This window comes from Gambusia affinis, linkage group LG17 (assembly GCF_019740435.1).
Source record: "Gambusia affinis linkage group LG17, SWU_Gaff_1.0, whole genome shotgun sequence".
Classification (NCBI taxonomy): Eukaryota; Metazoa; Chordata; class Actinopteri; order Cyprinodontiformes; family Poeciliidae; genus Gambusia; species Gambusia affinis.
In genome coordinates, this window is record NC_057884.1 from 5,162,109 (window position 1) to 5,185,919 (window position 23,811).

The 23,811-nt window shown below is 42.7% G+C and overlaps 1 protein-coding gene across 7 annotated transcripts in view; it reads right to left on the bottom strand.

Moving 5' to 3' along the window:
- Positions 1-5,627: 5,627 nt before the first annotated feature.
- Positions 5,628-23,811, bottom strand: part of mast4 (microtubule associated serine/threonine kinase family member 4) — a 101,809-nt gene continuing 83,625 nt past the window's right edge. For all 7 annotated transcript variants that reach the window (XM_044095847.1, XM_044095845.1, XM_044095844.1 and 4 more), the window contains 13 exons: positions 22,415-22,547; positions 22,168-22,333; positions 17,960-18,061; positions 17,388-17,510; positions 16,691-16,800; positions 15,988-16,109; positions 15,237-15,451; positions 14,487-14,687; positions 13,879-14,105; positions 13,624-13,746; positions 12,886-13,022; positions 11,197-11,381; positions 5,628-11,099 (listed from right to left, as the gene is read on the bottom strand). In XM_044095847.1, the coding sequence (XP_043951782.1) occupies positions 7,645-11,099; positions 11,197-11,381; positions 12,886-13,022; positions 13,624-13,746; positions 13,879-14,105; positions 14,487-14,687; positions 15,237-15,451; positions 15,988-16,109; positions 16,691-16,800; positions 17,388-17,510; positions 17,960-18,061; positions 22,168-22,333; positions 22,415-22,547 (5,299 nt within the window). In that variant the 3' untranslated portion in view covers positions 5,628-7,644. The remainder of the gene's footprint in view (positions 11,100-11,196; positions 11,382-12,885; positions 13,023-13,623; positions 13,747-13,878; positions 14,106-14,486; positions 14,688-15,236; positions 15,452-15,987; positions 16,110-16,690; positions 16,801-17,387; positions 17,511-17,959; positions 18,062-22,167; positions 22,334-22,414; positions 22,548-23,811) is intronic.

The following is a 23,811-nucleotide window of genomic DNA, read 5'->3' on the forward strand; positions in this document are numbered from 1 at the left end:
AATAATAATAATAATAATAAAAACACCTGAATCTTACGAAGGGCTTAACTCTGCTGTTTTCGAATTGTTTTTATGACTAGCATCAGCTTATTAGCACAAACGTAACCCCTAAACGGGAGATATTTTTGAAAATAGTGCAGCAAAACTAAGATGTTGTTCTTTAATATGTTCATTCAATGTAACTTATGTACAACACTAGTCAGTAAACTTGTCACTTATTTGTTAGAATTTTAAACCATTGATATCCAAGCTGTGGGCTGCACAGTGGCGCAGTTGGTAGAGCTGTTGCCTTGCAGCAAGAAGGTCCTGGGTTCGATTCCCAGCCCGGGGTCTTTCTGCATGGAGTTTGCATGTTCTCCCTGTGCATGGTGGGTTCTCTCCGGGTTCTCCGGCTTCCTCCCACAGTCCAAAAACATGACTGTCAGGTTAATTGGTTTCTCTAAATTCTCCCTAGGTGTGAGTGTGTGTGTGAATGGTTGTGTGTCCTGTATGTCTCTGTGTTGCCCTGTGACAGACTGGTGACCTGTCCAGGGTGAATCCGCCTCTCACCCAGAACGTTAGCTGGGAATAGACACCAGCAACCCTCCCGACCCCATTAGGGACAAAGGGTGATTTGAAAATGGATGGATGATATCCAAGCTAGCTGGTATTGCTAATAACAGTTAGCTTGTCCCAGAGTTTTACTGATGAGAAACACTGTTTCTATTTAATTATAAGACTTTCCCAGTGTGGTTGACTTTTTATTAGCCATTACACTGAGAGGTTATGACACATATATAAAATGGTTGTCTTGCACCAAAAAAAACAAAAACAAAAAAAAAAAAACATGCTGCATTCAAAAAGTTTGAGTTAATTTCCAAGTATTTATTTTCCCAGAAAAATTCTAAGATTAATCTAAAAATTTCTGCGTTTTTAGCCGGAAGTTTACATCTTTTCTCTTTGTATCGACAATGTGCCATCGCATCACACACGCACACACACACCCTATTTTTAAAAGTGCAAATGTAAAACGAAGTGCTGAAAATTAAAATCAGTGACCATGAACGCTCCACCCCTCCAGTAAAACCACAGCTGAGACACTGATTTGGATTCATATGTTGCTAATTTCCTTCTACACGTCGAGCACTACGCCCCGACAGAAACACACACACGCACACGCCGACATCATCTCCCCATTTAAACACCGAGATTAAATCAATGGGAAATATAAGACAGCGCGCAGAAACGATACTGTGGGTCTGGGTTCTTAGCTTGTCTTAGCATCTCGAATCGACAAAAAGGAACCACAATATCATTGACTCCAACTTCATCCTCCCATTTCACTCCACAGGCCGTGATGGTTTTAGTCATTGTGCTCATTTTCTTTGTGCCACACACGGACCTTGAGAGGCTTCCAATTAAACCTCAGTTGCATGCGAATCAGGTTTTTACGTCTCTAATTGTTGCAACACTTGCACTTCCACGATTTCTGAAAATAAAACGGCCTTTTATTGGTCTCCCACCCGGTTTATACCCTGCCGAATGTTGACTCTTGCGCCTACTCGCCCACTTTCAACCGGTCACCCCCCCCCCCCCACACACACACACACACACGCACACACACAAACACTTTATTTTTCCATGTTTAAATTGCACCACCATGCACAAAAGGACTGGATCAACAAACCGAAATATGTTTCAGAAAGTACACAAACATAGATCGCATGACATGCAGGCTGGGCACAGGACATGCAGAGGAGTTTTTATCGCATGATCATAAAGGATGTTTACCACGTTCCTGAAAAAAAAAAACTTACATTAAATCCCCGGGACCGCACGAGCTTTAAGAGAGTGGAATTCAATGCGGCAGAAACTGGAGTATATGACCTGTTAAAATGCGAACGGAGCTCTGGAACTGCAAAAGCAGCGCTGCAGTTCCTTAAACGGAAGTACATCGTAATTTTTGTTCATTATTTTTCGAGCGCGAGAGCCGACAAACTCCTACAGAAAGCGCCCTCCACCTCCTCCTCCTCCCTTCCCTCCCGCGCGCACGACGAGCCCAGTGGCTGTGGGCTCGCGCTCGGCCGGCAGCCATCGCTTGCAACATGAGATACGAGAGCAGGGCTGGAGTTTTTGGCTTCTCCCCAAGTCACAGAATGTACTCAAACAAATTCCAGCAGCAAAGTTAATACAGGCCAGGGTGGATTTATCTGCGCGTCTCCGATTGCAGGAGGAGTGCACGGGAACAGGGAGTCTTCCCACCACTGTTTTCACCATCTCTGTTTGTACGACTCTCACTCGCCTTTTTCACCCCACCTCACTGCTCTTTAGTTGCAGTGAGAAGAGAAAAAAAAGTTTGCGAATGCTGCGATTCCCTCCTCGTCCCCCTTTGATTTATATCCAACAACAGATCCAAACTGTTATTTAGGAGCATTATCAAAACATGTTATCCCCTAGAGACAGAAGATGGCTGACTTTATGAACTTTCACCTTTGTACCACTTCACATGAGTTTGTTTTTAAAATCGCTACATCCAGTCAGGACTAAACCCAGCCCAACGCACAGGCAACGTAAGCAGCAGACCTCCACACCAGTAGGGGGCGCCTAAGAAATATCAACTTTAATTGTTATGGGTTTTTTTTTTCCATCTTTTGCTCAGTTTGTGTTGAGCAGCAAGGCTCCACACCATTAGGGGGCGTCCAAGAAATATCAACTTACCTTGTTTAGGAAGCCACACCACTATTAAGCAAAAAAATAAATAAAAAGGGATTTTAATATGTACAGTTGAAACAACCTCAATGTTGTTCTCATTAAACATGTAAAGTTTGGGCTAATTTTCCATATAAAACGTCCATTTGAGCTAAAGGTTTGACTTTATTGCTTCGATATTTCCACAAAATGTTGTTCCCTCATGATACCATCTATTTTGTGAAGAGCACCAATTCCTCCTGCAGCAAAGTCACCTCCCGCCATACTTCACCATCTCCAAAAATGAAATGCGTCTCTATGTCTATTTTCAAACTTTAAAAAAAATTATTTTTCTGTTTGGAACAATGGCATTGTGGACTGGTGTATGACACCATTCCACAAAAACAAGAAGCTCTAGGTATTTGCGCTCCTCTGGTTGATAAATCAGTTTCTGCAGTGCAGCCAAAGTAAGAACAGAAACGGCCTCAGATAGATGAAACGACTCTAAGAGCTGTTGTGGTCTGAGAGAATCCAATGGTGTGTCACAATTTTTGTACGCTTAACACTAACACCTCGAGGTTTTTTCATGACATCGTTTGCTGCGTGCTTATGGTTAAGATGGCAAAGCACAAAAGTATCAAAAAGTGAAGTCATCATGGCTGGGAATCTCGTGTTGTGGTCGGAGGGCTTGTCCTAATCTAACCTAGCTAACCTGAGTAAACAGCGAACGACATGTAAACACTCAGAAGAGCAAGCTCACCACACCGAGTTCTGGTTTCTGTGTTCTGTGTGCTCACGTTAAACAATACAACAACTGACTACGTTGACAACGTCCAGCAGAAGTGTTCACTCAGTATCCAGCTGTGAACAGAGTAGAACATCTGGGAAAATATTTGGAAAGTCTTCCAGCTATATCCAACTCGGACTGAGTCGGGTTTTTTTGCAAAAGAAAGTGGAACATTTCAGTCTCTAGATAATGCAAAGCTGACGGAGATGCACTGGGACATGTTTTTATGAAAAGGGGATTTTTGCCGTATTTTTCCTGCTGCAGTCTCTTTTGCAAATTGCAAGCATAGGCAAAAGAGAGTCCTCCTTACAGTGAGAGCGTAAAGCAGAGTTACAGTGGTAGGATTTATCTGTGGCAGTGTGCTCACATCAGAGTAAGTAATGCTGACTGCTACAAGCTTTTACCTCCAGACTCCCTTTCAGTTTTTATCCTTCACGATGCGCCTGATTCTGTGTGCAAACAGACTTGAATATTCCCCCAGCCTCCTGTTCACACCCCACCGTATCGATAGGTGAGATCACATCATCAGTTTTGATCCACTTTCGGAACCCGGATCGGGAACCTTCCACTCGCTGGTTCGGGCTCATGACAACCATCAGCTGAGTAATTTATCATTTCATTCCTCTAAAGTGGCAACGAGGCCGACGAAGAGATGAAACGTGAGGTGGCGATCAGAGGTTGCTTTTGCAGATTTAGGAGAATAAAAGATGGCCGCCGTAGAAAGACGTCTGCCCGATGAGGATAGAACAACGTTCGCTTTGCTTTCTGCAAGTGTCAGGGGAAGCCGGGGAGACGTTCTCTGCATCGGCACATGCTGATTAATGAACAATGCTAACTTTGATTTACTGACAGCGCTGCTCTGAAGTCAGAAGGCCGTAACGGGGATGAAAACAGAAGCGAGGACATTGCTGAGCGAGGCAAACTGCTATGTGATGGAAGTGTGGGTATAAGGGTGAGATCATGTGATATTTCTTTGTCATATTTCCCCCTCCCCGAGAAAGGCTTAAAAAGGTAAACTTACTCTCAGTTATAAAAATATTACATTTGACATTAAAGCATAGGATTGTGGGACTTCATGTAATTTTATTGTACCGCATACAGTTTGGGAAATGAGTGAAACAAGCTGCTGGAAATATGCTGCGTTATAACACTTCAGTTTCCCTGCAGCTTCTCTCTGCACATGTTGCATAACAGGAGACCTACTTTAACTTCACGCCCTGGCACAGGAGTAGAGAGATACTGCCCCCTACTGGTACTGCAGTATCGTTTGACCTATTTATTTATTGGATTTAAACATTTTGGTACAGTTGTTGGATGGAATAAATCCCCTCGGTTGAATCAGGAAGTGTGGGCTGATGGGATACATGACATATATGTTAGGGTGAGACACCAACACGGAACAGTAACTATTGGTTCATATAGAGCTGAAATGTGAACCACAGTGTGACTTTAAATTAGACCAAAACGTCTAATTTAAAGTCTGTTCAGTTAGGGTGTAAAATAAAAAGTGTGCTGCCAAAAAAAAAATAATAATAATATTTTTAAAAAATGAGGACAAAGATGTGTTTAAAAATTACCCTTCATGGATCAATAAAAAACAAAAAATACGACAACACATTTCTTCTAATGTGTATTGGATGAGAAGAAAAAAAAAACTTAGCAAAATGAGAGAAAATATTTTTCCTATTTCCCTTTGAGGCTGAAACACAAACACACACACTACAAACAATACTTGGAAAAATCCCCAAAAATGTTTTTTTTCTATTTTGTTTAAATCTCTTTTTTTTCCCATGTTGGATGAAAAGACAAAAAGGCTTAAACACCATAATAGAAAATATTATAAAAAAGAAAAAAAAAAACCCTCTTCATTCTAATGGCTGTTGAAATATATTTTATTTTAGATCACATTTTTTTGCTCTCCATCAAAAAATTTTTTAATGAGGGCCAAGAAAAAACTAGTTAAAAAAACAACATATAATCTAGACTTTTAAACTTGCAAATGACTCAAAAAATAACATTCAAGTCAACTTTGAAGTCAAAATAATTTATTATTTTTTTGCCTCTTGGATAAGTGTCGACTTTGCATTTTCACTTAAGCTTCACACAAATGTAAGCAAAACATGCGTTTTTACAGAAATCGGCACACATAAGAAAACCAAATGGAGACAAAACGGATCATTCAGAATCTCATTTTATTTTCGGTATTACGCAACATTAGAAGTATAAATATCTGTTAATATACAACATCTATGACATCCATAGAGCTTTTCTTGGGCAAAATACAAAAACTCAAAACACTTTTATTGCACATTTTCTAAAAGACAAACCATAGAGGGCGAGTTCACCTAATACCAGTGTCGCACAGAGAAACTAAGGGACCTGGAGGGACAAGCAGACGAGAAGAACTTGACGCATAAGAACACTGATTACCACACAAACGAATATCCTGCTGGCAGGGGAGCAAAGGTCTCACATGGCTATCAGCAATATCATCTGAGACACAGAATACAGATTTGGCAAATTAACAATGTACAAAATATACATCCATGAGGCTTTGTAAACAAACACTGAATGTGCTTTTAGACGTCTGTCGCCTTGGGAACATGAAAATGAGGCGTCGGCTCTACTTTTAGCTCCTAATTTATATCGACTCGGTGATCAAACATTTAAGGTGCAGCTTCTTACAATAACAGCTTTACAATATCTAATGCGAGGAAAACACATCCGATTGGTTCACGATAACATCCCTAAAGTCAATTAAGAATTATTGGAGACGATGTGGAACATTTAGATATGCTTTGTGTCAAGATTAATTTATAGGTTTTATACGAGTAGTAGAGATTAAACCCCCCCCCAAAAAAACAATAAAACAGTATATACTGCTAAGAATAATGTCCTAGACTAATTCCAGTTTGCCGTACAGGGATTGCAATCTAACGCCATGAATAGTCAAAGAGTGAATAAGGATACATGACAGCCTGTAGGTGTGGTACAGATTATTTTCACGCCATGGACATAAACTAATGCGAACACTCTTTTGTTACGTTAAGGTGAAGCTTAAGGTTGACCAAAGACAGCACAGACACCCCGACAGTGAAACAGTTGAACACCGACCATTTAAGATGGCACATTCCTCGTGTGATCGAGCAGAAGTCCTCGACATGAAACCCTCCCCGAAGGATTTTAAATCAACAGAAGTGCTTGTTTATTCCTTCAAATCGAACAATCGCTTAGCATTCTTCAAAACTGCAAGCTAGCCTGCAAACACGCCAAACGAACAATAGAGACATTCTTAGGAAACGCTGATAGCCCTCACAGATTAATATATGTTTATAATGCTACATTTAAAAGAAATAGTCCAGTTTAGCTCCTCAAACTTTGTCCCTCTTCAAGTCAGTTTTGGAACACGATAGACGTCAGAGAGGATGAGACTTCAGACCACAGAGCAGAACGTCTTCATGTCGAGCAATACAAACAAGACACGGCAAAAATCTTTACATATAATACAAACAATCATTGTAAGTCCATGTTTTTCCCACCCACCCCTGTTTTACAGCATCTTATTTACACCATATTGCATAAAAACCAGAACTATATATGTACAGATGTCAAAGGAATGTGAATAAGCAACTCCTTGCTAAGAACAGCAAGAGGTTTTATTTCCCCACATGTCTAAGGCCCCTTCACTAAGAACCAGAACATGATTCTGTACGTCAATGTTTTAGGTGAACAAGCACCCACTTATCGACAAACTTGAATCAAGCGGATCATACCAGGCAGGGGGAAAAAAAAACAAAAAAACAAAAACTAACACCGGTAGCTAAACTGCTTAGTAAAATCATGTGGTCTACTGCATTAAAAAGACCTCGGCATCGGGTCCTCCGAGTCCACAAGTAAAAGTGCAATTCGAAATCTTTTATGGCACTGACTCTTCATCACATTACAGCCTCTGACGTACTGATTGCACAAAGCCTTTGGTGAGAAAAACAAACAAACCTTCACACATTCATTTGACTTGAGAGAAAAAACACCAACGTCATCAGCAAATTAAGAGACGCCAACACCTGAATCGGCATGTAACAGTTTGGCCGGTCCTCAAGTAAACCCCTCCTATCCCCCCCTCCCAAAAAAAAAGAAAAAAAAAGAAGGCATGATGATGCTGACAAATCATTTGAGCTTCCTTTGTGTTTTTACTTCTTGTTACTGGAGTTACGGGGTAAATCCTTCTGCTGCTTGCACCTGCTACCGTCCTTATCTGAAGTCTCTTTGAGCGTTGAGGGAGAAACCCGGGATGCGTCCCTTTTTGTAGTTTTCTGCGCAGACGTGACCTCTGGAACGGTGTCTTTTTTCTTTCTGTCCGCTTGCTCCTTCCGGCCAGACGAGAGCTGCTTGTCAAGGTGGGTTGTGTTTTGGGCATCCGGAGGCTTGTGACAATCTTGTTTGAGCACGTCCTTAGACCCCTTGACCACAGACTCGCACCTGACCTTGTCTAAGACGTCTCCTTGGCTCGGCAAGTACGTGTCCTTTTTCACTGCAGGCTTTGGCAGCACCGGTGGAGGATTGGGAGGAGGGCTAACCTCTGACGACTGCTGAAGCGAAGGGAGAGGCAAGATTCTACCTTTTGGTTTAGAATCAGGGTGAGGTTGGTTTTTGGGTGAACGATCTTTTGGTTTTGCATCCAGATTTTGTTTGATAAGAGGAATTGACGATGCGCTTTTAGGAGGCAGAGGTTTTGGCTTTGTGTCTGGGCTGTCTTTTATGGTAAAAGAGCCGTTGGGTTGGGTCACCTTTTGCTTGGGTGACTGTGTTGGCTGCGGTGGTTCTTCCAGCTTCATGCCACACCCGATGGACAATGACACATCTCCACGTTTAATGTCTTTAGTTGTTTGAACATTGGTAGTAGTAGCTCTGGATTCCTTAGGGTGTTTTGTGCGTGGCATTGGAGGAGTTGTGACGTGAGACTTTACTTCAGGTGGATTTGAATTCTTCACAGATGCAAACCCTTCAGTTTGGGGTTCAGGCCTTGATTTACCTTTAGGACTCAAAGCATTTTCATTCGGAGGTGAAACTTTGAGTTTCGCAGGCTGGACCACAGTGTTTTCCTTTGCTCCCTTGTTGAACTCTGAATCCAATGGTTTATACTGTGCTTTTTCAGCTGGGCAGAGTTTAGAGGACTGCCCAATATCTTTCAAACACACAGAGTTCTTTGACGAGATTGTAGGAAGTTGTTTCTTCAGGGAGATGTCCTGTGAGTCATCAGCAGGTACGGAGTTAGTTTTTCTGTCCACATTTATGTTCTCTTTTTTTGCAAGATTGAAGGAAGTGTTTGTGATTTGCTCCGTTTTGGAGGCACTGGTATTGATTTCAGAGCTCGTTCTGTTCGTTCCTCTGCTAGGCAGCGCCGCATCTTCACCAGCAGATGTTCCGCAGGTGACTTCAGGATTTAAACAGTTGGATTTATTATCACCCTCGGAAGATAGTGCTGATGTTGTGACAGGAACTCTTGCCTGTGCGTCTGAGGAGCAGATGTTGAGTGGTTGCTGTTTAGAAAGCACATTCTCTGGAGTGAGCTCAGGAGCAGGGACGTCCTGTACTTGCCCCGAGCTAACAGCGGATATTGGTTTCTCAGCGCTCTGATGCTGACCGGTATCCAAACCAGAGTCTGTGCTCTGCCTTCGTGGCCTTTCATTACCAGCCACCTTGACATGTGAAGGAGTTGTGCTGTTTACCTCCAGCCTCGCTGAACTCAAAGATGCCACCGTTTCTGACCCCTTTTGATTTGGTGATGCGGTGTTTGGCAAAACTTCCTCTTGCTCTGCTTCGTCCTCCTGATCTTCGTTGCTCACTTCCCGTATGGAGGGTGTTTTCCCACTGGAGGAGAAGTGGGAGGTGTGTCTGGGGCCTCTGAGGTCATGAACTAAAGAAGATGAGGCCTTTACACAGGCACGGCCATCTTGTTTGACTCCTGAAGGCTTTAAAGAGTCTCTGTGTCTGTCTTGTGTCTTATCAACGATTGAAGCAATTTTATTGTCTGCCGCTGCAGTATTTGGCTGCTCTTTGGAGACAACTCCGCTGGTTACAGGCAAGACAACTTCATTACTTGGCAAACAGGTCAGAGAGGTTTTCACCTTATCAGCCTTCAGTTGGGGGATGGTGATCTGTCTATCAGTTGGACTTTTGAGGCGTACCGATGGACTCAGAGAGAGAGTGTCGCTTGTGTGGTCTGTAATTTTGGACAGGCAGCTTTCGGTTTTGGAAACCCTTGGCCCTGAAAGCAGAGCAATATCCAGAGTCCCCTCCAGGGGCTTAAGCGAGGAGACGTGGCGACCTTCAAGTTTGTACTCGGATGAAGTCTTCCTCAGCGCAGACTCAGCAGAGGAAATGAGCTGGAGTTTCTCCACAGCACTCCCTTCCCTCCCCGAGTAAAGCTTGGGGGTTAGACCTTCGGGATTTGAGTGAACGCTGCCCTTCATGTGATCATGAGACACGACCGTGTCCAGCTGGAGGCTCTTGGACCTCATGGAGCCAAAGTGAAGGTTCTCATGGAGGCTGGACGACAGCCGGCACAAGTAGTCCTCTCTGTCTTCAAACGACAGCCTCTTCCTGGTGAACTCTATGCTTGGAGCTTTGAAGTCCAGTCTGTCGGGCTTCGCCGCATCTTTCCCCTGCCGAGTGAGCTGCCGCTCCGCGTGGGGGGTGCAGGGAGATGACCGGGTGCTTCCTTCACCTTCACAGCTGGCACCGGACGCTTCAGCGAATCCCTCAGAGACCCGTGTGGACAGTTTTTTGTAGAGGACATCTTTGAGCGTTGTGCTTGCAGCTTTAATCTCCAGACCAGTCTCTGGGCTGCTCTGGGGTTTGCTCTGGTTTGGAAAAAGGAAACTCTCATCCTTCTCATCACCCCACAGGGGCAATGAGTCAGATTCAAGCAGAGCATCTTGCTTCTGCAGAGACTCCCTCCTCTCTGACCAGTCCTGCCTTTTAACCACCATCTTGAATTTTAGTTTCTCCTTGTCAAGCTCCTCCAAAGACTCCTGTCGGCCTACCTTACGACCAACGGGCCTCTTTAAGCAGCCTTGCTCAACGGGCCGCAGGCGGTTAACGGGCAATGGCTCACTAGCCGTTTGGTCTACGCTCTGCAGGGTAGTGTAATCTTGTTCAGAAGCTCTCACCTCCTCTTCCTGAACCTCCTCCTGGGTGACCTCCAAACTGTGTTTTCTGGTACAAAGGTGCTTCTTCTCTCCTGCGTAGGACGGGGACAGCTTCTCCTCGGACTGAACACGCTTCAGCAGGGGTGAGCGAGGAGGCTCGGCATTTTTAGGGCAAGCAATATGGCGGACAATTGTGGGAGGGGAGTGTATTTTGGCCGGGAAAGGTTGTGCCGCCTTGGAAATCGCTACAGGATGTCCGCTCAGTAGCGGAGAGGGCGAGCGCTGGGGAGACGTTGGCTGCGGAGTGGGTGAAGGCGTTCGGGCCAAAGGAGACAGGGGGATACTGCCGGCAGATTTTCGACGCCCCTGTCGGAGCCGCTGACTCGGCAGCTTGGGGCCGAGGCCGTACAGCGTGCTGGGACGGATGTGGCCGGAGCCGGCAGGGGAGTTCGGAGCGCTGGAGCTGGGAGAGCTGCTCTGGGAGGAGTTGCACCCTGGAATTCACAAACACAAGTCACGGTATGCATCAGTAAATGGAAGGCATACAACAGGTCATCTGTTTGTCCAAAGTTGAGATCAACTCTCTCCCACCTGACTGGGTGAAATCCGGCGCAGTTCGGAGGGCGGCGGTGGGGGAGCGAGGGGAGAGGCTGTGGGTGGGCGAGCCGGGCAGACTCTCGCCGGACGACAGAGAGTGGTTCAGGGAGGAGAAACTGCGGCTTGTGTGGAGTAGAGGAGAAGGCTGCATGGCGAAACGTTTGAAAAGGGAGCGGCGCCTGAAAAAAACAAAAAAAACAAACAAAACAAAAACTAAGAATAACGCATCGTTCAAATGAAAACTTCATGAGGATGCTTCAGGAAAGCAGAGATTGGTCGATCATATTTATTTATACCCTCAGTATCAGTTTACTTCATAGAAGTCAACACAAAAAACAGCTATCAGCAGGAATCAACAGTGTTGAGTAAAATTTAAATTTCTATTTGCTGGATCAATTCATAGTAGTGCATAATTATTAAGTGGAAAAAAAATGACAAGACTTGACATTTTTCACAAAAATCTTAAAAAATGTGCTATACATTTGACTTGACTGTAATATCACAAAATAAAATAAGCTGGTTTCAGGGTTAGGAACAACATGAAAGGCAGCTGGACAGATATCATGTGTACATGGGTGGAGTTTCAGTAAATACAGGGTAATGCTTTAAGAAAGGTAGAATGTAAAAAAGAAAAATTAAGACTAGGGCGGGGTTTTTCTTCTTGCAAGGGAATGACTAAGTTGAAATAAAATGGTTTATATCAAAGCATTTTCATGTGTACGGACTCAAAAGTCAACTCAGAATCTATGGCAACACTTGAAAGTTTATATTCGCAGGTGGAAATTGCTACTAAACAATGGAGAAACCACATTCAGCTTTTAAATGAACAGAGCTTCAAAAACCTGCAGCTGTGAAGGCCTTGTGAGCATTTCATTCACATACAGCCTGGAACGGGAACTGCCCTAAGTAAATAAACAGTTTTTAGAATCCACTGTGAATAAACATGAAACGTAGCAATTAATTTAAATTCAGATACACTAAACATGGTTTTGTCAAATAGATTTTGCTCAATAAAAAACAGTGAAAAAAATATAAACGAGTATTGCTGATCAGATTTGGAGCTCACTGAATCTTTTAAAGGCTTGAAACTAAACTTCATTCTGTGTGTTATTGGTTTTACCAAAGCAGTCCACAACCTCCGGATGTTTTCCGCTGAAGTTAAGGAAAAGGTTCGTAGACCTGGTAACATTTTGACAAAGCAGCTAAACACCAACAATTTTTCTGCACTTCCAGTGTCTGAACATGTTTCATACCCAATGCTTATGTTATATTCTTGAATGCCATGGGGAGTTAAAAATGTTAATAAAGGGTTTGTTTGTAGGTACTTCTATCTGTAATCAGTGAAAGTCAGTGGTTTTGATTTTAAGACATGGTAAGCAGATTGTATAATTAATGTTAAGTTATTTGTTGTTGATATGTGTAACAGGTCTCTCTTGTAAGTGAGTCAAGAGATTTTCCTAGATAAATAAAGGATTATTAATAATAAAAAAGAAGTAATCAAGGAGCAGCTTTTAAATTCTGAGCAGAATCACCGGGGGAAACAGCAGCCCACTGATTCCACATCTTGAGCAAAAGCAACATCCACTAACCTTTTATTGCATCTACGCTCTCAGGATAGAGACAGTTTAGAAGATTCCCAATAGAGCAAAAAATAAAATATGTTCAGCTCTATAAATTATTTACCTTTCTGGTGTCTTCTCCTTTTTGGGCTTCTTTCCACACCTCACCATCTTGCTCCTGTAGCTGTTTCTCCTGGCTGGACCCGTTTTTATTGACGTGTTTTCAAAGGGAGTGGTAGAGATCGCCACTTTGCTCCCACTCTGAAAGAGAAACAAAATTCATGGGAACAAGAAAACCAGGTGAGCTAAAAAAACAAAAAACAAAACAAAGAGAAAAAAAAAATGGCCTAGTCAAAGTCCAAATCAAATCAAAACCCAAGGCATATTTTCAACCTGTAGTGTGACATTTTTTTTTTAATTATCTTTTTGCTTTATTATACTGCGTTATGTTATATTATACCACTGTAAAGCACTTTAGTTAGCTTAGTGATTATTGTAAAAGTAAATAAAAATACATTTATTATTATCATCATCATCTTTTCATCAATTTAGAAATTGATGAAAAGATGACCAGATAATAGTTAAAGGTGAGATAGCAGTTGAGTGAAATGAAATGTGAGTTGAACAAAAAAAAATAAGCACACCACACTTTTCAGTTTTTCTTTACTTTGCGTTTCTGTTTTTAATTTTAGGTTGAAGGGAAGCTGCTTATTCTCCCACAGAAACATTAAATGCAAAACAACGAGAGTTTTTCTTACTTTCATTCAGATGGTTTTTCAGCTAATTCATGGATTTAAGTAAACTGAGCACAAACCCAGCATGTAATGGTACAGCCCCAGTTTAAAGGTGCAGGGTTCACTACCTTCAGCAGGAGCTCCACCACTTCTGTGTGGACCAGACCATGAACCGGTTCTCCGTTCACGTGAGTAATCAGGTCTCCAGCTTTGAGTCCTGCTTTATGTGCCGGCCCAGCATCTTCTACACTCTGAGTCACCAAAAAAAACAAAAAAACAACCAAAAATAGTCAAAACAACCATATTGTCACCTCGAAACATTTTATTTATATTTTTTAAGAGAATGCAAGCTTAAAATGTCTGTAGCATTCAACGTTCCTTACCCAGACCATGTGATAGACTGTGTACATGTCGCTGTCGCAGGCGTACACCCTGATTGCCCTCAGCGTGAAGCCAAACTTCTTCCCAGAGCTGTGGATAACGATGGGCTGCCGTGGGTTTGTGGTGCAGAGGGACGAGTCTCTGCTGGGGGACGAGTCTCTGGAGGACGGGTCCGAGGAGAGGGAGTAAGGAGACAGAGGGCTGGCGAGTGGAGAGGCCCCGAAGATATCTGGAGAAATAAACAACCACCAACTGAGAGGCTTCTCTTATTTAATCAATCAGACCTACACCAGGCCTGGAGTCGGTACTGGAGCTGGCGTTGTGAGGCTAATGGGATTTTCTCTCCCAGCAACAAGGATCTCTTGCCCCCGCAGGCCTAACTGTGAATTCTGTTCATTATTGGCTTGGACTCGCCTGTTTGCTCACAGTCGGTGTGGAAAATGGATCTCGCAGCAGATGCTAAGCTGGTCCAATTCTGCACAGATCTATAAAGAGCTTTCTCCCAGGCGCTCGGCTTTGATATGATACGATATCACTAAGAGCTCACTGTGAGAAACGCACCTTTACAGTGGAAATCAGTATTCGATTGTGTACCGTCTCAGCGACTTACCAGCAGGGATCATCAGGGAGAGGGCTCCGGTTGAGACGGACTTGGGAACTCTGGCCAAAGGTCTGGTCTTCTCTGCGGCGGTTTCTGGTCGCAGGAAGGGCGTCAGAGGCGCCTGATCAGTGGGGGCCTGGCTGGAGCCATCGGGGATCTTTAGCTCCTCACTTCTGGGCGTCAACTGGTCCAGGTGCTCAGAGAAGCTTCCTAAACAGAGCAAACGGTGTGCAGAAGACGACAGATTGACAACAGGCCCAATCATTCAGGAGTTGAGGATCTACAGCTGAAATGATTAATTGTTATTAATTAGTTTAACCACAATTGTTAAAGTAATTGTCGACTGGACTGGTTTTAGCATCAATAAGGTTGGAGGAAGCAAAGAGATAAAAAACAAAAGGGAACTGACTACATCAAGGCTGCTTTGTTTGATCTTTTTCAGTTTTCTACCTCTGTCATTCTGCAAATGTTGGCATCATTTGGAAAATCTTGGGTTGCAATTTCTTTAGGATACGTTTCTTTAACCGTTCAGTTCTCTAATAATTTTATAAGCACATCTATTAAACAATCCTAGAAAAGGAAAAAAAACTTGTATTATTTTATCTACTTTCCAGATCAGTGACACAAATTAATCAGAAAGTATCTCAAACTAATCAAGTAAAAATATAAAAAAAAGACAAGCCCCCATACTGAAATCTTTATTTGATCAGAAAACCAAAGCCAGACGTCATGTTTCTCTGCGGCGGCGTTAACTCGTACCAGAGAGCGTGGCTCCGCTGTGAGTGCTGCCAGGAGTGACGACATCAGGCTCGTCCTGTGGCAGCTCTCCGATGGAGAAGGAGACCTTGCTGGGGTCGCTGAGCCCCGAGGTGTCGTCTCCTTCGCTCTCAGCGGAGATGGCGAACTTCGGGAGTAAAGCAGGTCGGGGGACCTGGTTGGTACTGTTTGTGTCTGTCGAGTGGGACAGCGAGGGCCTGGAGAAAAGGACAACGGGCCCTTATGAGCTAATCAAACAATGCTGGAGAAGATTGTTTACAGGGATTCTGCAGGCTTCACAAACTCAAATTTAAGACTTTGAAAAACCTTTTTAAGACCATCATGAGAGGGATTTAAGACCTGCATCTCCTTAGAAATGTACAAACCTACTCCAGCAATGATTGGCCCAAAAAGGCTAGCTAACAAGTTAGTTAGCTAGCAAGGGTATGTTAGCATTGAGTTAACAGTAGGTTCAATTATGGACATAATAAACGTATTTATTAGTTTGTTATCATGTCTTTAGCCTGATAATAAAACACAATGCAGATGTCTGAGTGTGACTCCAAAAGTTGCCCGACAGAAAAGTCCATTTTGTCATGTCCAGGCAAAATTTAAGACCTGAGGTTAACAAATTAAAAGATCGACTTAATTTTTAAGATGAATTTAAGACTTTTAAAGATGCGCTGATGCAGTCAGTCAGTCAGGTAGCGTTTATCTGTTTAAACTCCTTCTGCACAGATGGAAATACGCCTACATTTCAGCAAAGTCTGGCGTCCAGCTTAGGGAGTCCACAGTGAGGGGGCTCTCGCTCTTCTTCTCCTCCGTCTCTCCCTTCTCCTCCAGATGTCCTCGGGACAAATCCAAGCTGCTGTAGACCTGACAACAACAAACAAACAGTTCACTTCATTACACGCAGGCAACAAAAAAAATTAAAAATTTAACAAAATGCATCCAAAAGCACAACAATCTTTAAGATTAAATGCATTCTGCAGGTTCCATAATGGTGTAATTGTTTGTGTTACGCAGAGCTTATCGCGTCTGACAAATGGGCAACAGCTGAGGTGAAACCATTCAGAGCAGCTGACAGCTTCCTCTGAGACGCCGTGCTGCTTTTTGAGACTCGCTGTAATGTTTTGTTTTGATGTGAGAGGAGTGCTTACTGCAATGCAGCACGGCTCCCAGCGTGAGGGACTGGACTGTGTGCTGTTCAGACGCTGCTAGAAAAACTGGTGGGATTTACAGGGAGAAAATCTATGCAGCGAATGTATGAGATAAATGTTTAATGCAACCGGTGGGGGAGGAGTCAGTAGAGAACAAGTAGGAGTGAAAGCTGGATTTTTAGGTGAAGATTTCCGTGAAACCCCAGAAGGAAAGATGGGGGCAGCTGAGGATATCGGCTCATTTACGTCGCTAGCGCGAGAGTCGTGCAACGCGAAGATCCGAGATTAAAGAGGCACCTTAGAGAATCTGTGAGAGCAGGAGGAGAACTGCCGCAGCTCCACGTTGAAGTCTTCATCGTTCGTGTCGTCTTCCTCCGTCTCCAGGTGGTGATACCTCTCGGAGCGAGCTGAAAAGGAGGGAGATCTTAGCTTAATTTTTACTTCTCTCTACAGTTTGTTTTTCCTTTTTTTCTTCCTTATGGGTCATTTCTTTGCCAAGGACAGAACTTAGGTAGAGAGCAGCAGTTTTGATTTCTGTCAGCCACAAAGCCTCGTTTTCAGACGCTAAGCAGAGAGACAAAGGTTGGCCTTGGCTCAGGTTGTGCTCTTAAATCGCTATTTCTTCGGCTCCCATTCAGCGTTTTCCACCAAGAAATCTCCACGTCTTTTCTTAAAACGGACAAAATAATAAAGAAAAGTGAAACTGCAGCCTTTTGGGCCTGTGCAGCTCCAATCAAATCGGTGACTTCACTAAACGAAAAGCCATAATTGAGATATAACAGGCTTTTTTAAGACTGTAATTGTGAGTAAGCAGAGTATTGTTAAATAAAAAAAAGCAAGTCTTTTTTTTTTATTTTATAAAATTTACATGCTTTATAAAAAAATCTTTATAGAAAGCTGCTTTCTTTAATGCTGCCTTAGCACACAAAGTCGAAAAAGAGCAAAGACAAGAACTGAACTAAAGCATCTGCTCATGTTTTCCGTTTTGACTCACTGTCGAAGTAGCTTGTGTCATCTTCAGACTCCAGCTGAGGGATGAACTCGGCCTTCTGTCTCAGCAGGCCGTTCCAGTCCAGGTTGTGGAAAAACTGATGTTGCTTCACTTCCGATGCTCCTCCTGTTGGTGGGATCAATACAAGTTTTACAGGGACAAAGTGAAAAGAAGAAGAAGAAGAAGAAACGCTTCAGTTTAACACAAGAGGTGAAGGAACGCTAACGCTGCGTTTCCTTTCCCCTCGTGGCTGCAGGACAAACCGATGTAACGACCATAAATCCTGCTGGAGAACTTCCTGCCTGTGACCTTTCAGCGCAACAGCAGCAGACATTTGGTCGAGCCGTCTTCTAAATGACGTCGGGTCGTGGTCGCCTCTACAATCTGCAGGTTCTCATAGTGCCTGCCTGACCATGCATGGAATTGGATTCATCCACTAGCGAGGAAATAATTGATCAGAGCGGGGAGGTTCGGGCCTGCTCACGGGATGACCTCGGCTTCTTAGAGCGGCGAACCGAACCGTGCCGAGGTGGAAAACGAGGTTCCGGCTCTGCAGGTGTCAAAGGGTTTCTCACCTGCTCCCATCCTTTCCAGAGGGTTCTGTCTCAGCAGGAGGGCGATGAGCTCCTGAGAATCAGGAGGTGGAGCATCCTCACCGGCAGGCCAGTTGATCTCGTCTGCAAACAATGCGTAGAATTAGTTAGAATACCACCTGAAACAAGGAGCATGTTGATGTGCTTTTATATGCATATTTAATGGAAAACTGACTCTTTTTTTCCATCTCAAAGTCAATATTTAACCATGGTAGGAGCCCATGTATAATGCCTTGCAAAGATATTCATACAATGTTGGGAATTTTGAGTAATTGGATTAGGGGTGCACTGATCAATCGCTGGTCGGCCGATACTTACAGGTGAAGTTGATCTTATCTACCATCTATAAGTCGGAAAATAAAGGAACCATCTTATGTGCAGTTAAAACAACTCTGTATTCTTTTGCACAATAGTTTTCAATAAAATAAGATTGGTATAATAAGAGGTGTGTTGTGACCTTGTAGCAACAGGAAGTGGTGTTTATTGGAGAAAAAACATGATAATTGCAATCGGTCAAAATTGAAATAGGCAGATCATGTTTTTAAAAAATATATATCTTCAATCAGCCAGAAAACTGAAAATTGGTGCACCCCTAAACGGGATCTGGGGGTTTCTAAATGTCTGAAGAAATGCACATCTAAAGAGCGCAATTTTGTTTGTAATCAGCCCTCTTTACTCTGACACCCTTAAACAAAATCCACTGCAGCCAACTGCATTCAGAGGTTAGTCAGTAGGTAGATTGTACGATTTATGTTGCCTTGAATTCTGATATTATTTAGAAGTCATTCCCTAGTCACATAGCGCAGAATTCAACAATGTCAAAATGTTAATCGAGGTCAAATCATCTCTAAAGAGAATCAGAAATCTTATCACAAAGTTAATTTTGTCAACGTCACACAGGTCAAACTTTTACCCATCAGGTATAAATCCTCAATAAAGTTGGGATGTCATCTATAATGATGTGCGGTTCTGTTGATTGAGGTGATTTTTTTCCTCCAGCTCTGAATTTGAGACATCAGTTTGGATATAAGCGCGACCTGCGACGGGATGCAGCCATACTTCAGGCGTTACTGTTGTGAACAGCGGCGGCTCGTATTGACAGCCTGTCTCTCGTTGTCGTGCTTTACTGCTCTGTGTCTGCACTGACAACTTTCCAGATGGTTCTGTTTGGAAAAACCACCTGGAATGCCAGGCTGGCATGTCAGTCAAAAAGCTGGATTTTTGTTTTCCCCCCCCTAAAAACGTCTCCTCTGAACAACTACGCCACACCTTACATTCATAACTTTTCGATTTCAAGAGCTCCTTTCGAGGCAAAACCAGCAGAATTCAACTTAACCTTGTAATGAATTGTAGGGATTAAAATGAGCGAATCTGCGCACGCTCTAATTTTCTGTGAAAAGTCTCACAAGCGAGGGAACGGATGTTTAAAGCCCCGCCTGTGTCACGCTGATTGTCGACTTTAAGCGGTGTTTTAATCAAATCTGGACGCAGGCTATGAATATGTACGTGCGTCCTGAGGCCACGGTGGAGTGTAGTCAGGCCTCTTTAATTAACAGTTACCCTCAGAGTCTTGGCGTCGCTTGATTGAGAGCAAACCGAATCCGTTACGGCGTGCCATTCATTTCCACATCCCACACGATGGCGGCTATCCAGCGGCTCAACAACATACAGCGACACGATTCGCTGGAGAACTGCAGCGCTGACAACACCTCGTGCTTTCAGGAAGATGAATCATAATGTTTATACTGAACATGCGGTCTGGAGACGAAATGAGAGTCACTACGCGGTGTCTGTTTTTGCAAAAGCCGCCAGAGTCGGTCTTCAGTAAAATCAACAAGATGAATGCGGTCACGAAACGATACTGATATTGCATCTTTTAGTATTGAGTGATGCTGATATTTAGGCTTGTCGCAATAAATCAATCGCATGTAAAAAAAAAAAAACAAACAACAAAAAACTAAATAATTTCCATTTGCATGATTCATTGTTTTTCTATTTTCTCTCTTTCTACCAAAAACTGAGTGATTAAAATCTTCCATCTGGTGCTTTGGTCTCAACTATCCCTTTTTTTAAAGAACCATTTTGTTTACAGAGACCTGGTCATTATTTTTATTGGTCATTTCTGATTTGTTTGTTTATTTTGGATATTTAAAATATCTTCCACTTCCAGTGTTAAATGTTCATTAGCATTTAAAGTTTATTGATCTTTGAGAATGTGTTCTTGCATTATTATGCCACGACTATTATATTCCTTGAAAATGGTCTTGAAACAACAATATCATTCATCGCAATAACTTCCAGGACCATTTACCATCAAGCAAAATTTGTTATTGTGACAGGCCTACAAATACTGACCCGATACGATATCAGCAAGAATCATACACACTTTTATGACTTATGACTTATTTTGTAGTGTGGAGTGTCAGAAAAGGCTTGATCAAGTGATATTGCATAAACACAGAACAATAGTCAACAATTGGTATGAGAACAACTGACTCATTTATTGTCAACCAGTGAGCCTGTGTGTGGGATACAAGCACTGCTGGATAGAAATGCTGGAGCGGACTAAATGCTGGAGCGGACTAAATGCTGGAGCGGACTAAATGCTGGAGCGGACTAAATGCTGGAGCGGACTAAATGCTGGAGCGGACTAAATGCTGGAGCGGAGTGCTTCTATCAGAGTGCTTATTTCAGAGATTTTAGATGCAGGTCAAAATAATCAGATTTTTTTGGCTGGTGTCAAGCCGATTTCCGACGTTCATATCAGATGGGGAGATTCCTAGTCACTATGCATAAAGATTAATCTCTGAGCAAAGCAACTCCTGCTTCAGAAAGAGTGTCTTCCAATAGGATTCTGAATGCAATCACTGCCAAGATCCTCGTCTCTTAACTGATAAATGTAATGCAAAGATGGGCTATTTTGAGGACATATATAATGTGAGTAATTCTTTAATGTAAGAGAATAAATCTGCCAAAACCACATGCATCCATGCAAAACGAACAGCTTTGAGTGGCTGGCAGAAGCATAACCAGACCTCCGAGGCTTCATGTCGCCATGGCGGTGCTTAGAGCTAAACTCCAACAGCAGCATGCAAATATGCTCGGATTGAGCAGAGTTTTGTTTTGGGATGAGACCGGGCCTGTGGAGCATCGACTACACTCGTTTGTTAGTTTTTCCCTTTGACTGGGTCCCAGCGTCAGTCAGTCTCGTGCATAACGTGGACAATAGGATTGCCTGACCTGGCAAGAGTATCGAGCTGCTGTGGCGTGTGTCGAAATGAGATTTTTGGGATTTCTTTTCTCTTGATTCGGAATAACTTTAAAATAAAAGCATTTTCTACCACATGCCCAGATGGGTTTCACATCCATGCAGGCTACAGTCAAATGGTAGAGAGTGAAGCTTTCAGCAGATAACAGGGAGGCTGAACGGCAAAGTTGCAGTTTCATCACTTTGAGCCGTCGACATCTGTCAGTGAAGATTATGGATTTGGAAATGTTTGCTGCCTTTGGCAAAACAGTGACCTAATCATGCCAGCTAACCGATACAAGATGCTAAAGACTTCAGGGACATTTATTTCTTTTAAGATATCAGTAAAACCCTGTTTTTAACTAAAGACTTTAAAGCATTATTCGCCGCTTTAAAGGTAAAAAAAAATAATAATTTCAATTTTGTTCAATTAAAATCTGTACTGGTAGAGAGAGACATACAAAAACAGGGAATAATAATAATTAAAAAAAATTTACATGCCAAAACTCAATTTATCAAATTTGTTTAACTGTCAGGTTGCTAAAACGTCTTTAAATTGTACAAGGAGATTATTTATAGGGCAAAATCAACAGAACACAAGGCAAGGAATTTCTTTTCTACTTTCAGTTACTTTATATTGTCTAAATTGGAAAAAGATTTCCTCAACAATCAAATGTAACGGCAGATAAAAAAAAAATTAACCGAACTTCATTATTGACAGCATTATTAAGGGCTGAGGACCGCAAAATCTGCTCCAGTCTGTTGTTTTATTTTGAAACTTTTCCATAAATCCTTGTTTGAACAGTCTTAAATCAAGTAGCTGACTAACCTTATCACCGTGCATTTCAACTCTACAGACGCCTGGTAATCAAAATATCATATGAATCAAAATATTAAACAGGAAAAAGAAAAAAAAACAACAAAACACTTTGGTAACACTCACCGCTTATGACCTGTCCAAACAGATCCTCTGGTGTGTCTCCAAAAAAAGGCACGCAGCCCACAAGGAACTCGTAGAGGATGATGCCCATGGCCCACCAGTCCACCGGCTTCCCATAGCCTTGCCTCAGGATGACTTCTGGAGCGATGTACTCCGGGGTTCCACACACCTGCAAAGAAATCCACACCTCAATGATCTGTGCAACGATAGGTGATCAAACTGGAGAGGAAGAGAGCCAAGAGACATTCACCTGCTTGTCTGAGAACTCCCTGGCATCTTTCTCTATGTGTCCCTCGTACAGGTTAGTGGTCATGTTCATCAGGCCAACTTTAGAGAGGCCAAAGTCGGTCAGTTTGATGTGGCCCATCGACGTCACCAGCAGACTGAGAGAATACGAAGGCAGATAGAATAAAAAAGGAATTAAAACTGGAAAGTGATGATTTTTTTCCCCTCCCCACCAGGGGGTCTTTTTGTGGGCTCTGGAGTCCCTTATATGACAGCAGGCTGACAGCAAAAGGGGAGAGAGAGGGGGGAAGACATGTGGCAAATGTCGCCGGGTCCAGGAATCGAACCCGCGACGGCTGCGTCAAGGACTCAAGGCCTCCAAACGTGGGTTTCACTATCCCCTACACCACCACAGCACGCCCCAGGAAAGTGATGATTGACATGTCTTAGTAGAAGGAGAATGAGTTAGAAATTGTACAACTTTAAGCGTGTGAGAGTTATAATCCTAAAGTTTCCATTTAACCGAGTTAAGTCAACAGATAAATAGTGCGTGCAAAACTTTTCGTACATCTTGAACTTTTTCAGATTTTACAATGATAAAACAAAAACGTACATGTAGTTTGTTTGGCATTTAATTTCATAGAGCAACATAAAGTGTGACATTATGAAAAAAAAGGAACATGTTGGCTGCATCATGCTTTGGGAATGCTTTTCTGCAGCAGGCATTCGATGAGAATATGGATGGAGACAAAATGAGGGCAATCCTGGGAGAAAAGCTTTCAGAGCACGAGTCAAACTCGAGGCCCACGGGCCAAATCTGGCTCACTAAAATTATTTCTGTGGCCCTCAGGAGTCAGGAGGGCCACAGAAATAGAACTTCAAAATAATAGTTGTGTGCTAAAATATTATTTTATCTGTCAAATTAAATTAGCCTTTGTTTGTATGAATGATCTGGATGTATTTTTAAAGGTACTCTTCGAATGATGCGCAGGAAATTTGAACTCTTAGTTAACGGGTAGTTTTATCAACAATTTCTGCCCCAATCGAGGACATTCATGATTCATGATGTGGCCCAAAATGAAAATTAGTTTGACACCCCTCTGTTGGAGGCTGGAAAAGATTTGAGTCTGGGGAACAGGTCTGCTTCCAAGCAGGAAAATTATCCTAAATATTTTAATTAAAGCATACTCATGTGTTAGAGCGGCCCAGTCAAATCCAAGACGTAAAGCCAGTTGAGAGTAACTGATATTCACAGAAACTAATCATGCTAACGTACTGAGCTAACACGATAAACATCAGTCTTTAAATCTGAACATTTGTGAAGACGCACGTTGAAGTACAGTACCTGCAGTGACACTTGCAGAGAAAGTGATTAGTAAAAGCACGCTTTGCATTTCACTCAAATTTATGAAGGTCTATCAC